The sequence below is a fragment of the Antrostomus carolinensis genome, unplaced genomic scaffold (assembly GCF_000700745.2).
Source record: "Antrostomus carolinensis isolate BGI_N321 unplaced genomic scaffold, ASM70074v2 scaffold4622, whole genome shotgun sequence".
Classification (NCBI taxonomy): domain Eukaryota; kingdom Metazoa; phylum Chordata; class Aves; order Caprimulgiformes; family Caprimulgidae; genus Antrostomus; species Antrostomus carolinensis.
Window position 1 is genome coordinate 3,227 of NW_010301453.1, and position 19,023 is coordinate 22,249.

At 41.1% G+C, this 19,023-nt stretch overlaps 1 protein-coding gene across 1 annotated transcript in view; it reads left to right on the plus strand.

Annotated features, from left to right (window-relative positions):
* Positions 1-3,211: 3,211 nt before the first annotated feature.
* The window catches only part of CSTPP1 (centriolar satellite-associated tubulin polyglutamylase complex regulator 1), a gene marked incomplete at its 5' end in the record, with an annotated part of 75,373 nt that continues 59,561 nt past the window's right edge, over positions 3,212-19,023 (plus strand). The window contains one exon of the mRNA XM_029083878.1: positions 3,212-3,314. Coding sequence (XP_028939711.1) covers positions 3,212-3,314 — 103 coding nt within the window. The remainder of the gene's footprint in view (positions 3,315-19,023) is intronic.

Below are 19,023 nucleotides of genomic sequence, written 5' to 3' on the forward strand. Positions count from 1 at the left end.
ACACATTGGACAGAGGCTCCAAGGGTAACATCATTGTTAGTGGTTTAATGATAAGAATTAAGATACTCTGTGTGAAGGTATCTACTTAACATCGGTCACGCGCTGCCAGAAGACACCTCTGTGAACTTACACTGTCAGGTCTTTCTGTGAAAGCTGGCTGGTGGCAAAGCTGGCCTGACAGCAGAGAGGAGCACCTACCAAATGACTGTGGCAGGCACAGTTACTTACTGTTTGGGGCAGTTCCATGGGATTTCAGGGAAGAGTTTAGCAACTATGGGTTGCATGAACCATTAACTCAGAAGGTTTTGTACGAGTAAGGAGGAGAGCCTTTGTTGCAATAAGCCATAAAGGAATAAATGCTGAGGATAATAACTTGTTGTAATGCCTCCTGCGTGGAAGCTGCAGTACACTGGAATTGTATCAGGAAGAAAATGACTAGAGCAGCAGTTAACACAGTTGCATGAGCATTTTGGGCTTTACATTCTGAATTGGACTTGCTGCCTTATTATTGCAAGGTGAGCCTTAAAAATATAAGCAACTTGTATACACCATTATCTCCCTGAATTTTCAGAGATTGAAACTGCTAAAAACATATGAATCATCCCATTTATTTTGCACAGGACCCCATGGATTTTTAACTCTGCTTATGTAAATAGTTAATCTTCCAGTATGATTCAAGTGTTTGTTATGGAAAGTACCATTTGTATAAATTATGGAACTACTGTTTTGCTATAACCAGACTCCTGGCAGTTTATTTTGCCTCTCTGGCCTGCTAGAACCTGCCTGCAAATTAAATTTTATTCTATCATTTTTCTGTGTGGTGTAGAGTTGGTTGGGTTATAAAACATACTACTTGTACCATGGAACTGGGCAGCCAGCGAACAGGAAGCCAGAGCTGGAATTTGGTTTGGCAGTGTGAACTCTGTTACCTGGAAAATAGCACAACAGCCAAAGAGCCAAAGAGAGAGACTTCTCAAGGAGACTGCAAGTGCTATTTTCTTTCAGCTTCTCTGCTCACCAATTTCTTCCCTCACTCACACCTTCTGGGAAACAGGTAGAGAGGTTCTTTGCCAGGATCCTTAAGCCACGCAACAAAAAGCGTAACAGAAATATCCTTTTACCAGTGACTGTATTCAACAGTGACCCATATATATTTGTGTACATTTTAAAGTGTGATAGAAATATCTGAAATTCTGTGTTGAGAGTTAATTTATTCTCCAGGAGCAGACTCAAAGGTATTTGTTATAGAGGTCAGCCTCGTTGTGCTATGTAGCACTGTGGGACCATGCCTGTCTATTCCCATAGGCTTTTAAGGGAGAGGTTAATGACTCTCTAAAGAAGCAAAATAACAGAAATATATTTAATTGATAGGGGCTGTGCTACAAAAGGAGGAGTGTATACTTCCCACAAAGTTTTGCAGTTGAGCAGAAGTTTATTGCTGGCTGAGATGAGTGGAAGCCTCTCTGCTAGTACCATTTCCTCGCTGAATCTGGTACCGCTGACAGCTCAAGAGGGGCCTGGAAAGGCGGTTTCTGAGTGCAAGATGGGCTGCGTAATGAAGAGGGAAGAAGGATGGGCTGAAATAAAGTTACCCAGTTGCTGTTATCTTGAGCCTGTGACTGAGCTGCACGACTCATTCCTCCCTCAGGGGACACAGGTGCGCAGAGCTGTTTTTCTTTAATCACTCACATAAATTAAATTTATTCCTTTGCATTAAAATAATTAAATAAAGCTACGCCCTGTATCTTTTAGTGCCAGATAATATCTTTGAACCTTTGGCTCACCATTTTGCTATCAGCTGCAAGGTATTTTCCAGGGTGTGCTTAACCAATTTTACCATTGTCCTGAAAAGTGTTCTAGGCAGAGAAATCCCCTGATAGCAATCAATGTTCATACATACTTTTAATCACTGTATCCACTGGGAATAATCATTTCCGGGCTTCTCTTGAAGTCCACCTGCCCCACACTGAGATGAAAGGGACTTCCATGCTGTGTATCAAGTGGCAGAGGCTGGATGCTTACCGGGATATTAAGCACAAATTAAAATGGTTTGAAGAATGTTGATGTGGGCCTGAGGTTGGCCAGTTGCTGGTGAGGGGATGGTGCTGCCAAGTCTGGAGCAGATTGGCAAGGAGCAAGAACAGCCTTTGCTTTTCCTATATCCCCTCGGGGTTTTCTCCTGCTCTTTTTAGGACACGACACTACTTGCAAAGGTACAGCAGTATACGTGTTTAGGATGGAGGTGTGTGCTTTGGGAACAGGGTTTGTGTGCTTTCCAGGTTAGGAACGATTTTCCTGGGTTCGTTGTGACTTGTCTTCTGATTGTTGAACTTGTAGATTTGGAAAGTCTACTGCCTGGCAGCTGGCGCTTCACCCCAGACTCAGCTCTTTGTTGCTCCAACTTGGTTTCTAGCCAAAAACATCAAAGGGGCTCAGTGGCAAATCTTTGCTGCTTCCTCCCTGGCAAATGCTTGATTTGTACAGAGTCTGCCCCCTGTAGAAGCAGCAAAATGGTTTGTGTCGTACTGAACTGTCTTTACTCAGAAGTCTTGTGAGTGAGTGGCGTTCTGCGGTTGGGTACTGGCTTCTGAAGCTTCCTTGTGTTTGGTTTAGGCAGTTATTTGTGACCGACTGTTGAGCAATATAAATCTCTCTTGGCATTGAGACCTGTTCCCCACCTGCCACCCCAAGAACATTCATTCATTCTTGTATGGAAGCACATGTAGTTTTATTTGCACCTTTAGGAGAAAAACTTTACAGGACAACCTTAGAGCTACTTGGCTTTGGTAAGGAGGGAAGGGCAGGGAACATCTAAAGCTCTGCAACAGCCCCATAGATATGGCATTGACCTTCTGTATATGAAAAATGGCTGTGACTTGGAACAGAAATCAGGAACTTCTCTGGGGTAAGTATTTTCCAGCAAGACAGTCTCACAACTCCTTCTCCTCTTCCTTCACTTCCAGAATCTCAGGGGATTTTAAAAAAGGGTCAGCACTGTTAGTGACTAACCCTGTGTAGCCAAGAAAGAAAGCAGAATTTAGGTAGGGAATGTTACTGTCCGTATCTGGGAGAATCAAACCTCTGCTCCCTAACTGAGGGAGGAAATGCTTGTTGGCTTGTTGTGTAGGGCACACAACTAGGTTGGTCTGGCTCTGGGTTTTGCAGGCCCCTTGTATTCTAATTTCTGTCTCTTACTGTCTTTTATTTGCAGCTCAAAGACATGTCCTTACGTACATGGAGGATGCAGTGAGCCAGCTGCTGGAGAACAGAGAAGATATTAGTCAGTATGGCATTGCCAGGTTCTTCACTGAATAGTAAGTACATCAGGATGCTGCCAATAGGGCCAGCCTGAGGGGGGCTTTTGGAAACGGGCAGGGTACATGGAGAATGGAGCTGGACACATGCTGATTCTGTTGTGAATGCTGGATTTCACTGGGTTGGCCAAGGGCTGCCTGAGCATGTTTTGGAAATGTGCATGGGTTTCATACAGTTCAGTACCTCTCCTATAACAAACGTTCACGTGAAGCAGTCGCTTTGGGGAACAGAGCTTTTAAAAGCATATGGAAAACCAAATTCTGCTTGCCTTAATCAGGGCTGTTGGTATCAAAAGCAGAGACTGCTTCTCATTTCAGCAGCAGTCATTCTTCCTTTTTCTGAGTATGAAGTGTTTTGTCTCTGTCTGTGATTGCTGTCCTGTTGAATGCTTTAATAGAATGCCTCTTCCTCCCTTAGAACCTCCATAAGTTTTAAAATAATGATAATATTAGTACAGATAATATCTTCCTACTAATTTGGAAAGATTTTTTTTTTAGGGGGAAAAACTGTGTGTTGATCATCAGTGTTGTTGATGTTGACTCAGTTGATTGCTGTATGCTTTGCCAACTTGCTGATGTCTTGCACAATGCCTAAAACTCTTCCAGGCAGCTTCATTAAAGATCTGTTGGTAATGTGTGTGCTTGCAGTGGTTACATGTTTCTGTCTTTTGATGCTCATTTGAAAATCTTTTTGCTTGCTTCCTTTCCTGTTATCTTTTTTCTGAGGCAAATCAATGTGCAGAGTATTTCACAACTACAGCTGTGGAAGAGGATCTCAAAGCATAGGAGTAGCTTTTTTTTCCTCAGTTAACCAGTTTAAGGTTTTTCTGTGTGTGATAGTTTAACTGAGCTGGCAGCCAAACAAGACACAGCCACTTGCAGGCCCCTCCGCCCCCTACCCCGGGAACTGGGGGGAGAATTGGAGGGGTAAAAGTGAGGGGACTTGTAGGTTGAGGTAAGAACAATTTAATAATGAGAGTAAAATCAAATTAAAATAGTAATAATGATAATAATAATAATGATAACAACTATATATATATGAATGATGCAGAGTACAATTGCTCACCACCCGCTGATAATGATCCCAGCGAAGCGACAAGGAACCCCAAAATCAAAATAGCAATCCAGGAAAAGCGAGCCCGAGCAATTCCCAAGAGAATCCCCCCCTTTCTGGTCAGTCCCAGTTAATATACTAAACATGATGCCATATGCTGTGGAATATCTTACTGGCACATCCAACTGTCAGTTCTGGGTTTTACTAACTACTACACTTTTCTTCACCCCCCTGCCTCCCTTCCAGTCCTCTGCTCTTGTAAACTGCCCAAGCACAGTGTCCTTGTAGTTATCAACATTTCTTCTCATAACAATCCTCACTGAAACCAAAACACAGCGCTTCCTAGGTACTAAGAAGAAAATTAACCCTGTCCTAGCAAAAACCAGGACACTGTGGGTTTGCACGTCCGCATCCATCTAATCTCCAAATGAGGTCTGACTTGCTAGCTTGACTGACTGGACAGCTTGCATTATATTTTCTTGCCCCATACACATTTTCAACCTTTAAAAAACTGTGATTATTCTCACTAGTAAATGAGTAACTAAGAGAAATACTGCAGCAAGTTTGAGGGGAAATTCTTAAAGCTTTTTATTTTTTGGGATGGGTAACAAGCAGTTCAATATTAGCGGGTTTTGACCATCTTGGCAGAGGAGGTGAGATATGGACCATCTTGCTGCATCTGTTTATATAACAGATCTTATAGGTAGATGGAATTGACAAGAAAATATGGTTTCTTGGTAGTACCTTATCTTTTTGACTCTTAAAGTACGTCCAACTTTCACTTGCAGTGAATCATCCATGTCACAAAATCTGGAGGACCTGTGCAAAACATATAAAGTATAAAGGCAATTTTACTGGAAGAACCAAACAGCTTATCAAGGCTGTTTAGTTTTACTGTTAACTTTTCTCTGTAGCTTAGTGTAACTAGAATGAACACTGACTTCAAAAGGCAAATCAATGTGCAGAGTATTTCACTCAGAAATCTGTTTTAGAAGCAAATAAGACTTGGTACTACAGGGATTTTATAAGGAGATTGTTGGTTTTTGTTGTTGTTCATAAAGTAGTTTAAACTCTCAAAATGCATTCCCTTTTTGTAGACTGCCAGAGTTAAAAAAAAAATGCATAGTATCAGGAATTAAATTCTTACTATGCAAGCTGATGAACAATATATTTCCATGTTCAGAGCAAGTTGCAGTGGTCGCTGTTGAGTGAGGGTTGCAGAGAGTTAATTACTGAGGGTAGGCATTGGGGACAAATGAAGGTACAGCCGGTGCACTTGACATGATTGGCAATCATGATACTCCATCTGATCTAGGTGAGTTTCCACAGAAAGTACTGCTGAAATTAGTCAGCTGAACAAATAGTCAGTAAGCAAGAGCTTAAGGAAGAGAAAGAGCATGACTACAATGACGTCCACCCACCAACAGGATTTCTTTACCAGGGCTGAAGGCAAGGTGGCTCTGCAATACCCAGCTGAAATCACCTCTCAGGCATCTCTCCAGATTGGATTTGGTTTGCACCTGCTTTCAAGCTGACACCTCAGGGCCTTTCCTAAACTTCTCATCATATATACTTAAAAAATTAAATGGAGAGCAAAGAGGTCTTCCACATTTTTTGAAACTACTCACGTTGATTCTCTATAATATTTCTTCATCATGGCACAGTAACCACCTTCTTTTCACTTCCTTTTTCTCTTCTGCCTTTGAAAAATAAATAGTAATTCAAGATCATTATAACAAACAAAACTGTCATCACAGAGCACAGCCCTCTGGTTGACTTAGGTGCTGGAGATCTTACTTTTCTCATTTATTTTCAAAGTAAGATGTGAATTTCTACAGTGGCTTTTTGTTCACACCGAGTCTTCTATGGAGCTTCTGATTTCTTGAAAGACAGGAAAAGGCTGCATGTTCACTTTTTTTCTGAGAGTAATGTAGAACTGGTCATTCTCTTTTCTTTCTTTTCTTTTTTCTTTTTTCTTTTTTTTTTCTTTTATAATATGTCTGGAGTTTAGCAGATCAAACTGTGTCCCTGTACCAAAGCACAAATAGGCTCAGTAATTTTGAAAGCTGTGAAACTCTCTAGATTTTAAATGTGTGATTCTTTTTTTAAAATGGAGAATAAATGATCGACAACATGGGTGTAGGTAGACTCAGAATACAAAGTTTCCTGCAATGAAAGTCTCATACTTTCTGGCTCCCAGGGCTTTGTGGTGAGCCCTCACTGCCCAATAGATTTCTGTTCATCCACGCAACTGTCAACATTTGTTCAGGCTGTGCTTTGAAGGCTACACTGCCTTTGTATTGCTCTGCCAAGCAAATAAGCTTGATCTTGATTTTTATCTCTAATCTCAGTATCTTCGAACTCAAAGATAACTTGTGGCTTTCCATAAGGTTTGTGTGCACTCTCCCGGTGTTTTCCTTGTTCCAAGTTATTCTAAGTGAGAGGATTGGTATGTGTATATTTTGAAATATACTGCGATGGTTTGAGATGAAGGGCTTTCAGTTTTTCCCATTGTGCTTTCCCTATTTATACTCACTTAAAATTAGAGACCAAGCCCAGGGTTTAGGAAGCAAGTGACTTTTTTTTTTTTTTTTTTTTAAGTATGTATGGGATAAAATAACAACTTCTCTAACTTTTCAGAATAATGAAGCTAACTTGTCAAGGTCGGGTTTTGGATATTCTCCAAACACTTCTCAGAGGGCACACTCTTCCACAGAGTGGTATTCTATGGGCCCCTCCTGCTGGATTCACCACTGAAGAGCAATCATGGCCTTTCCATCATGCATCACAGTGCCCCACCTCACCATCAGTCACTTCAAATATTTGTGCCAGTTACAACAACTATTTTAATGGGTAATTAAGAAAATTTTGTTGGGGTTTAGCTTACCTGAGTGAAATTTCAGAGCTGAAAACTATGTGGTCATGGCAGGGGGGTTGGAACTAGATGATCTTTAAGGTCCCTTCCAACCCAAACCAGTCTGTGATTCTATGTAGCTCTGTATGGATCAAGCAGTAAGTGTTTTGAAGGCAATGAGTGTTGCTAGTTGTTTCTAGGAAATGAGACTGGGTATGTATTCTGCTGCTACCCACAGCCTAGCACTGGGATTGCTGATTGCAGAGGGCTGACCTTCATCTCTACAGTTCTCCTTCCAGAATATTTTTGGTCTTCAAGAGTACTTTTTTTTTTTTCTTTCTCCTACTTTATTCTGTTGTTCATTTCTCCCAATCATGTGGACATCTGCTTTCAATCAAGGAGTTCCTTGAGGCTCGCTTCATCTGACTCATTCCTGACTCTTACAGGAATAGGGATCAATCACCCTGCTGCCAATTAATCCACATCTTTTAGCTAAATGAGTAAAATTATGTCTCTCTTAAGACTAGTCTTGGTTTTATAGATATGCTGAAATGCTACTGGTATTTGTTCATTACAAACCCAAGAAATCTCTGCTCTGCTTTTGAATCTGCATGAAATGCAGACTCTTGAAAGCCCTCTGTGTAATTACACACTAATGCTGCTTTACTTCTTCCAGCCTAACTTCTGTGCCAACATATCTTAAAGGGACATGTTCCTCCTATACATTATTTATCATCCTGTTTTCTTGATCTTTCCTGTACTGAAGAAAAACAGGGCCCCCATGCTAACACATTTGATCATGCAGGGGGAATGTGCGTAGCATCCCACTTTATATTTTCTGGGATCTTAAAGGGAGTCTGTGTGGCTTTTTTTCACTTCAGCTGGAAGAAGCAGCAAAAACAAATATTTTTGACCAAGGGACTTCCTACTAGTAATTTTTACTTCTCTTCTGGGCTAACCCTTTGCTTGAAGATTTCTCTCCCAGCTTGCAGGTAGATGTGCAACTCTGTTCAAGACTCTTTGGAAAGCTCAGAAATATTAACCGGTGATAACTTACCTCGAACAGGAAACTCTTCTTCCTGTCACTTTTATAGTTCATTTGATAAACCAAACACAAGTGCACTGGAAACAAAGGAAAAGGCTTTTTTTTTTTTTTTTTTGGTCTGTGTTCTTCTTCCAAAACACTTTGTGTTTTCTTTTGTTTCTGGTGAAATGTCTCCTTGACCACCTGCCAGCTGGAGCATGATTGAAAAAGACATCTTGCTTTTAGCTTGCAGATGCAGCACTACTGTCTTTGAGCTCTGCAAACTGATGTCCGAGATCCTCTTTTTCTGTAAAGGATGTTTCTGCTGACTCTAACTTGAAATGCCCCGGCTGGATCCTGTGTGACAATTTGATCATATTTATCTGAGAAGATGTCTGTGAAGTGTGTGTCTGGGGGGGGTCGAGTGCCGGATACTGCTTTTAGATCTGTTGTGTGCTTGGCAATTCAAAATAGCAGGTCTGTGCTGTGTAGAGCCCTGTTTTACACAAAATAACATCTGCTTTGTTCAGAGTAACAGGACTGCCAGTGCTATATAGTTTGAGATCCTTGGATAGAAAGATGTTATCATGGTGGGAAATATCAACTTCTAGCAATGAAAGTACCTCATTTTCTCTTGCTGCCTGGGTTGGCTGGAACAATTTGTTCAACTCATTCCTTAGGGACAAATATGATACTGCTCTCTTGGCTTTCTCTGGCAATAGCAGTGACATAGGCTTTGGTATCAGAAAAACTTTTGGCTTGTTCAGTCCTGTACTGCTCTATAACATTACCTAAATAAATCTGTAGAGTAAACAGTGTGCTCTTCTTTAAAATGGTCTCAGTATCCTTGTGAGGGAAGGGCAGGGGGGAAGGGCTAGGAATGGGACAGATGGGATGCCCATGAGAAATAAACCACTCACTGAAGACAACCTTAATTGGCAACAGGAAATAAGCTGAATTATCTGCTTATAAGGAGGAGAGATTCTCAGAGCTAGCTCAGAGCCATCAATATTTGTTGTTTTCATTTCTGTGCATGTAGGCCTTATCATCATCGTCATCTTGCTGTCATCTGCTCTGCATCTTTCCCCTTTTCACAGTAACTTGTTCTGTCTTGTTTGCAAGGGTAGTGTAAGCTCCTCAAGACAGAAGTGACATTGTACTGCATGTACTTGACAGCATCTAGCATTGTAGAACGTCGTCTCTGTGCTTTGTACAATTGTAGTATAAACAGCAAAAATAGGAGTGAGAAGGTCCTTAGGGCTTTGACAGGTTGTGCCAGATTCCCCTTCTGAGAGATGGAGCCATTCATTAGAATTTCTCAGTAAGACTGTTTGGGGGAAGGGCATTGGTTAGTTGTTTTTTGGGGTTTTTTTTTTTTAGTGTTCTGTGTGTTTTGAGCAAATCAGTACCCTTTGAGAGGTACTGATTTCAGGTTTTTACAGAAAATGTTGATATTCTCTCTGATGTAATCTTAAGAGCAATTGCAAAAATAATATTTCATGTGTTCCTCAAATATTTTCAAAATTCTTGCATGTCTTCTGCTCTGGAGAGAAAAAGGCAAAATTGTCACACTCAATGCAAGACTGGACTGAGCCACGTGGTCGGCGTGAAGCTGCTGCTGTCAGTGACCTGGCTGTGAAGCAGCCCTTTGGGCTGAAAATCTCAGCTGGGATAATGTGCTTGATGGTACCTGACAGGCTCTTACTTGGAATTCCTTGATCCCCAGGGCACTGCGTGAGAGTGCTGTCTGCCTCTCCTTCACCCTTCAGTTATCAGTGGAAAGAGAATGAATATGTGCACTCAGACTCAGCACTTGTGCCAGGAGCTCTGAGTAGATTTTGCAGCTAATGTGAATAAGTTGCTACGAGAGAGATATTTTCAAGGTCTCTCTCTCCACAGAGTAGATTGATTTGCAGGACTGAATTTGTTGATAAATCTTTCTGGGGAACCTATAATAGTTGCATATTTTTCCACTTAGAGTGTTGCTAATGGACACAAAGCCTTTCTGTTCAAGTCTGTCTGTTGCCTTCCAGTCTTACTTTTACAGAGAAGAGTTGTCAGAATGGGAAAGTCTCTTCCTTGTGATCCAAGCTTCTCCAACCCGTATTAGAAATGAGATCTCAATGCAGAATGACAGAAGGGTGAGTGGTTGGAAGGGACCTCAGGAGATCATCCAGTCCAACCCCCCTGCCAAAGCAAGTCCATCTAGAGCAGGTTGCACAGGAAAGTGTCCAGGTGGGTTTGAACATCTCCAGAGATGGAGACTCCACAAGCTCTCTGGGCAGCCTGTCCCAGGGCTCTGGCACCCTCACAGGTGGGTGACAGTCACCTGTAGATACTTCCTATCTACTCTGCATAGGGTATGTGTTTTGTATGATAGCTATGGAAGATTTGAGGTATGTGGATAATTCAGTTTATTTGTGATTAAAATTATGTGAATTTTGTCCAGAACCTGTAGATCTGCCACCTGAAGCGTGATGTTTTTATTATGGAATTGCTTGACAGCAGCAATAGGGTTGGTATCTTCAACTGACAGGCATGATCTATGAATTCTTGATTTTCCCAGAGTTGTTTCTTTATGGCAAACATTGCAACAAGTCCTAGCCTGACAAATGTGCTGATTGGGATGACTGCTGTTGAGTAAACAGATGGAAAAAATGCATCTATTAATGGGAATAACACAGCGATTCCCACTGTAGTTTGTACATGCTGCCAATATATTAGGAAATGTAGTGTTTTCTTCCCATATAGTCAGGAATCTTATAGGTGAGTGGATGTTCAGATGAATCCAAACCCTAACAAAGAAACACGGGGTGGGGGGGAAGGTAACAAGGCTTTTTGGTAAGCAGGACAAACTCAGAAGGCTTGTAGCTAAAGGAACAACGTAGAATTGAACATGAAAGATGTTTACCATTGGTGCTGCGTGTGGTAATATACTCCACTCAGGAAACTGAGACTGTTTTGGTGACAGAAAAATCTAGAGAACTTGTCACAGCATATGAATTTTAGCACTTGATATCAGTGCCCTGTCAGCACAGGATAGCTGTCCATAGATAACCCTTCACTTATACACTGACTTGAGCTGCACTCTGCTCCTGCTGTTTGAAGAGAGGCAATCACAACTTTTATATATGCTCTGGTCAGATTATGATGCTTCGAGTATGTGTTCAGTGGTGTAGCAGTGTAGTCTTTGCCCAGTTCTTTCCTGTTCCTTTACATCATGGAAATTCCATATTTATTCATGGTCTTTGTCAGAATAGTTGCAGCAGAAGTGGACCGACTACCTTATGGAGTCAGGTATATTTGTATTCCTTTGTACAGCCTTGACACAAGTGCAACACATTTGCCATGAAGCTGAGCTTCCTTTAATGATGGTTAAAGCAAATTGCATGTAGGCAGCATTAATAGCTAATGAAATTGACACAGATATTTGAAATTTTCAAAAAGCCAAAGTCCAGAAATGTGACAAGCGGTAGAAGCGTTAGAACCAGTGTATCTGAGTTAACTGTGTTGGTGCTGTGTCTCTGGGCTAGAGCTGAGTGCACTCTCTCTTGTCTAGCTTTGGTTTGTAACTCTAGCATAGTTCTGTTTAGGCTTCCAGTTTTTTAATTGGTTTTCATCATAGTTGTTAATGTTACTAGTACAAATTTGGAGATGTATACATGATCCCAGCTGGGAGTTAAAATCATACTTCTGTGAGACACTTCAAATGTGTAAAATTGTTCTTGAAACAAACCTGGATAATTTAGGGAGAGTGGGAAAAGGACAAAATCCTAGGGTTTGCTGAAAACTGCTCTCTCTGATCTCGATTAGAAGGTAATAGAGAAGTAATTTTTCTTGGATATGTGCATTTGTAGTACAGTTTTCCTACTCCCCAGTCATCCCACTGCCTCCATTTGGAAGTACCACAAAATAGATATGCAAATCTGTGCTGTTCCTAAGAAAATCTTTAAGGAGCCTGCTGTATATGTGCTCTTTGTGGCTATTTTCCCATAACTCATTTCATCAGTTGGGTATTTCATAATGCTCATCATACCCTTTTTGGGATGCCACAGGGTCTTTTGTTCAATTTTTATTTTCTCCATCAGTCTGCTTGTTTTTAATATCAGTGGTACTGGGCAGTTGCTTCCTTATCCCTGTTCTTGCATTTGTGATCACAAATCTCTGCTCTACTTTAGTTTGTATTCTTGCAGAAGTGGAAGGGCCCTCAAGTCAGAACTGGTGAACTGTGGCAATCTTATATTGTCCATCTTCCACTGAGGAGAAGCCTGTAGGAGAGCTCACCGTGATGCAGAATAGATAATCAGCGCTGAGATCACTGTTTGACAAGCATCTTTCTCCATCGTTCTGGAAAAGAGCTCAGCTGTGCTTGCTGAGTCACTGTGTTGGAATATATAGGAAAAAATGAGAAGGATAAATAGTGACATATCTCCAACAGATGTAGTGGGAGTATTTAGTCTTTTGCATGCAGTTTGCAATGTGTATATAAAGCAATAATATCCTTTCATGTTTGGTCACATGCCACAAGGATTGGATTTCCTGCCGCTTCTGTAAAGGTTTTGCAGAAAACTGTTTTAGCAACGTGAAATTGGCACCTGGAATTCAGTAGAAATGCACTAGAGAATGGCAGCTTTGGAAAAACATAATCATGTAGAAAGTTTAGTACCCGTTGGTATTTTTTTCTCTTATTATATGGATTTTATTTTTAAGAATTACAAGGCATAATTTTATCCTTTTCTGTTAGGAATTTTTTTTTTGGAACCTACTGTTTCCTCCAATAAAGGTTTTGACGTCTCAAGCTGTAAGAGAACTGTTGTTGAATACATGATGGCTTCATCAGTAACTATACCTTTCTCTGTATTACTAACTCATGTGGTTTAGTTCTGGTTTTAATTAAGCATTTTGGCATGAGCCTAGACTACTATTATGCATATAGGAGATCAATTTCAGAGCAGTTCTTGGCTTCCATCTACCTAAGCTTATAAGACTTCGTATTAAATTGGAATAAAGTAGTGTAAGTTTGAGGAACACTTTATTTTTCCCAGAAAGATCTTTAAGAGAAGATGGATCAGAATTGAGGTTGGGGTTTTTTTGTGGGTTTTGTGGTATTGGAAGGAGTTTTGTATTCATTCTTAGACTGTAAAATGTTGTGGAGTCACAGAAAATCTTGAGGAGCATTTCTAATTGCCTTGCTAAGAATATGTGTGTTCCAATGTGGACAAGGCCAACAAATGTAAAATTTCTCCTAAACTGGATATGTCAAGCTGTAAAAATCAGCAAATGCCTGCGGCAGTGGGATGTGATAAGATCCCGTGATAGGATTCCTTATCCTTTACAGGATAAAAGGCTTTAACTTTCTCTGCATCCCCATGAATAGCAGACCTTGTAGCTTGCCTGGAAAATGGATTTTAGAAACTTGCTTTAGATTTAGAAACTTTAGATTTAAACTTGATTTAGAAACTTCCTTAAAAAGCCCAGTTTCTAGAAATCTGTGTATCTCCAGAGAACCTGAGACTTTCTATGCTGTGTAGTGTTGAAACCATACAGAGTCCAGCACATGTTAGAGACCTGCAGTGACCTCATGTCCTGCAAAATGAATTCTATTGCTTATCTTCAAATCAATGAGACAAACTGTAGCTGGTCAACCCTGTAGCCAAGCTGTTTTAGTGAGCACAAAGTGGTTGGGCTAAGCAATCTCTAAATGCAGAGTTAGCATTAATGTCAAATGATGAAGCTTCATCTGTATTAAAGAATTTTGGCAAAGTTCATTCATTGCCATGATAGAAATACTGGAAGCTGCTCAGTCTTTGATGTGCTATAGTTCTTGCCAGGGCAACTGAATGGGTGAAAGAGTATTGGCTGCAATTTTGGGGTTTTTTTTTCTTCTTCTGAAATTCTCCAGTCTAACCAAGACTGAAAAGAGCAAACATGGGAGCTGCATGCATGGCACCAGTATTTAATCTCTTTGGAACAGTCATTAAGTTATATTTCAGTAGTTCCTGGATCATTACAGTCGTAATATGAGTGTGCTGCTGCCTTTTAAAATAATTAAAAGTCTGATTTATAAAACATGAAACTTGCCTTACAGTGAGAGATTCAGGAGACTACATGCAGAATGGAGCAAGCAGGCTCTTACTCGTGCTTGTACCCTGTCCTCAGCTTTCTGAGAAGCCAGTTTGCCTTCACTTGGTATTATACTTTGATCTCAGCAGTACAAGATGGGTGCAGTTATTCAATAATTTTTCAAATTCATACTCCTCCTTCAGTGGACATTGACATTTTGGTATCAAAATCCATCTCCAGCCAATGTCAATTCCATAGCTCCTTCCAGAGTTGTTAGACTAGAGGAAACCTGAACACTACTTTGTGTTGCTTATTTTTTTAATAGTGTTTTTTCTTTGTGATATCTTCTCACTCTGGTTTTGCAACATCTAGTAGCTAGTGAATGAATTCCACAGTGTGGCAGGAAGGGTAAAAATACATTTGTTGGTTAATAAAGGAAGTCAAAGAATGGAGATCATGGCTGTATGATAATAAAGCTTATTGGGGACTTGAATCTCCCATACCCTCAGCATATAGAAAGTTATAGAGCAGTTCAGTAAGGAATTTTTTTCTTGCCCCAAAATGTCTAGTTGGACTAATTTGAACAAACTAAATATGTTAGCTGGAGAGTTAGCAGCTTTCTTTGTGTAGTTATAATTCTGGAAAATTTTTAATTTCTTTTTTAATTTTGTTTGTTTGTTTTGGGGGAAAAGGCGAGGGTTTTTGAGGGAAGCTGGGTAGCAACTTGCAGTGATCTCCATAAAACTAGTTCTAATGGCATTCATGCAGCTGTCTCTGTGGTGAGCAACTCGCTGCACTTTCTACTGTAAAAACTAAATCTCTGTTTATACCAGAAAGACCTTTCCAGACTCCCTGAAACACCATGTGGTCTGAAATAGCACCTGATCAGACTGAAAGCACTAGTCCTGGGTGATTGATGCTTATCTCTGAAGGCTTCTTTACTGTTCCCTTAAGCACCTTGGAAGGGTTCTGCTGGGCTATTTACCATCTTCCTTTGTAAACCCTTTCCCATCTTCCTGAATAGTAGGTTTCCCAGCTCATAACTCTAAGAAGCAGCTTTATTTCAGAGTAGAAAAGGGCCCCAATATGTGGCCTATTATATCCATATCAGCTTGCTTACCCTTTTCAAACAGCTATTGTGTTTTAATAGGGCCCTGCCTGGCAGGGGGAGTCCTTAATTCCTACTATATAAGAATGGCCAGCTTGAGTTACAGCAAACTGCAGGATGCTGCTCTGATCAAAAGGCCTCTGTTTTTAGAGATACTCCCCCGTGCCCTTTGCCTTTTTTTTTTTTCTTTAAAAAAAAAAAAAATCCTCAGCTAATAATTCAACACAGTAAGGTCATTTTAGCTTTTGATTTGAAAGCTTCAAGGTGTTAAATTACTGACCTAGCATAGGAAAAAATCAAGGAACGGGGGACTCTGAAAAAGATAAAGGGATTTTTGGGTAATAAAGAGCAAACACAGCAACTCCTTTAATCCTTTCCTTCTCCAGAATCTGTAGACTGGTCTCAGAGGGTTTGATTTGTTACAAAGCAACATAAGAAAGCTTGTTCTCTGCCTGCTCTGAGCTGTGTTGCAGGTGCTGTGGTTCATACCCTTTCAAACAGTACCTGGGATAATCTCTGTACCACCTGTATTACCTCTGCCATGAATACAGAGATTCCTGAGCCTACACCAAGAAGCCTGAAAAAATTATTAAAATTTGTGTCACTCCTTTCCCTCTTTCCACACCCTTCAGCTGAAATAAACTCGAGTGGGTGAGACAGAAAGGATCTCAAAAAATCCAGTCTCTGTTTGCAGTGTTATATCACCCAGTCCTGCCAAAATGTTAAAAGTGTTAATGATTTCCTATCTCCCTAGTTGTTAAAAAAGGATTTTTCCTTAAAGCCACTCATGAGGAATAACTTTCAGCATCTGTTTCGCCTTAACACTGCTAACACATTTCAGAGGAAGTGCCTAAAAAGCACTGCTAATTTCATTAGAGGAAGATGGTGATTTCCTTGAGGCTGACTTCATTGTCCCAAATGTTAATACCGGTAGAATTTTAAAAAGCACTTGATACAACAGCTCTGAATTGAGGAATGCTAATGCTCCTACCCTGCCTTCCAAGAGGGATAGCTAAAAAAACAATCTAATGATTGGTCTGGATATTGCAAGTGGTGTACTACACTTAAAGCAATAGATGAAGAATGCAATGATCTTAAATTAAACTACACTCATGCAGCAGTAATTTATTCATCACAGCAGTGAAACTGGGATTTTTTTTCCCAATGATGCCTACAGTTTTAAGTGTTCCCTCTCAGGACCCGTTCCAGGCAAGGTAAACCTCACTTTGCTATTTCAGAGCATAGCCTTGGGGTAAGTGTGATTAGTCCCGTGGGGATGCTTTGTGTATGGATGAGTTATTTAACAACAGAAATTGCCTGGGTTTTAAAGCCTTTTGAATTTCAGTATTTTCTGTAGCTAGAGCTAGTTCTTTGTTACCCATTGTACTACAGTCTCTAATCCTAATACTCCTGATTATCCCTACTTACTGTGCTTGGGTTCACACCATGAAGCAGTCTTGGAGCTCATGACCTGGGTTTCTTTCAGATGAAACTAAACTGGAAGATGTGTTCCAACTGCGAATGAGCATTCAGCCCATGGGACAGACTAGAGCTAGTCCAGAGTGTTTTTCAAGAAAAAAAACAAACCCTGAGATACCCATAATGTTGACATCAGGTCCTCTGCACTGTTTCAGTCAGTCTAGACATAGCCTCCAATAGCAACTTTGCATTTCAGACTACCTTATTTTCACTTAGGACACTCAATTATGTTTTAATGGTTTAGACACCTGTGTAACTGGGAAGAAAAGTTGTGTGGGGGGGGGAGGGGGGGGGAATTGTTGATGCTGGAGAAGCAGCATGAGCCTTCAAAGTGAGTTTTTCTTCCTTCATGCTCTCGATGGAAAATGCAAACAATAATGCTGTAAGTTAAGGGAATAACAGTCCTTCTTCCTTGTTTAACATTTAGTAGAGGAGGTGTCCTGCGAGCTCATTCAGCTCTTTGCATGGTAACCCAAGGTGGCACCTGCTAGAGGGACAGCAGGGTTCTGGCAAACTCTTCTGCCTCCTCAGGGACTTGGGGCTCTCTCTGCATTATGCATGTTTGGCTTTGCCTAAGTTGAGCAGGCAGAAGCTAACTACAGCAGTGAGTTTCAATTGGGATGTTACCATAGCATCCTGGGACTTTTACAATCTATTTAGAAGTCCAAAGGTTTGAAAAGAGTGCTTGAAAGTTCCTGAACTCTGGCAGGTTGCCAAAATGTAATTACACAAAAGACAAAGCTTTACTGAAAGCAGCTCTCTTCAGAGATGCAGCACCTGAGTGCTGGAGTTCCCAGCACAGCCATTTCTGAGAGTTGGGGCTGTTTTATCATAATCTCCTCCCACAATTTTTTTTCTTCCCCTCATGTGCACGTGCCATCCCAAAAGCACAGACCTGATGTGCTGCAAGATGCAGCGTTCTCAGCCGTGGCCTTGAAAGAGACTCTGTTCTGTGGTTTGGCTGCTCTGGGGCATGTAAAGGAAAGGAGTGAAAAAGTAAGCATTTTCAAGTCCCTACTGCAGAAGTTTCTTTAGATCTTCCCGTGGAGCAAGAACTTTGCTTTATTTTTCTCTCATCTCTCTCCAGAACATTCTCACAAGTGAATGGGAAAAGCTGTTTTGTTAACGGAGTATCCAGTTGCATAACAATTCTTGTGTGAAATATGAGCGTTGGCAGTGAACTGATGGTAACTAATGAACGTTTAGTTCAACTTCTAGTCTCAGTTTCAGCAAGATGAATAAAATCACATCATTAGTAACTTTTGTTAATGTTCTAATTTTGCCTATTCCATTTACTGGTAATTTAGAGGGTCAGGGCAACCATGAGATGTGCAATAGGAGACTTGCAGAGTTGTTGAAGGCTTTCTTCTTGAAGGAGTCGCAGAATCACAGAATGTCAGGGATTGGAAGGGACCTCGAAAGATCATCCAGTCCAATCCCCCTGCCAGAGCAGGAACCTAAATGAGATCACACAGGAAGGTGTCCAGGTGGGTTTTGAATGTCTCCAGAGAAGGAGACTCCACACCCTCCCTGGGCAGCCTGTCCCAGGGCTCTGTCACCCTCACCGTAAAGAAGTTTCTTCTCAAGTTTAAGCGGAACCTCCTGTGTTCCAGCTCACACCCACTGCCCCTTGTCCTACCATTGGGCATCACTGAGAAGAGCCTGGCTCCATCCTCCTGACATTCACCCTTTACATATTTATAAACATTACTGAGGTCACCCCTCAGTCTCCTCCAAGCTAAAGAGCCCCAGCTCCCTCAGCCTTTCCTCATCAGGGAGATGCTCCACTCCCTTCATCATCTTCGTGGCTCTGTGCTGGACTCTCTCAAGCAGTTCCCTGTCCTTCCTGAACTGTGGGGCTGCAATAAATGCCTAAAAGGGGAAAGAAGAAATTAACCAGAGAAGTGAAAAGCTATTTTCCCTGCTTCCTCTAAGTTCTAGGTTTCTAAATGATTGAGGACAAGCTAATACCTTGTTGAGACAGACTTACGAACAAACTAGGGTTTCTTCTGCAAATGAGTTGATAAGCTCTGGCCACATAACTCTGCTAAGGCTCTGAGTTGTTCAGAGAGAGAAGTGCAGATAGAGGGAAGACTGAGCCATCCCAAGGGAAGAATTCCAGCAGCT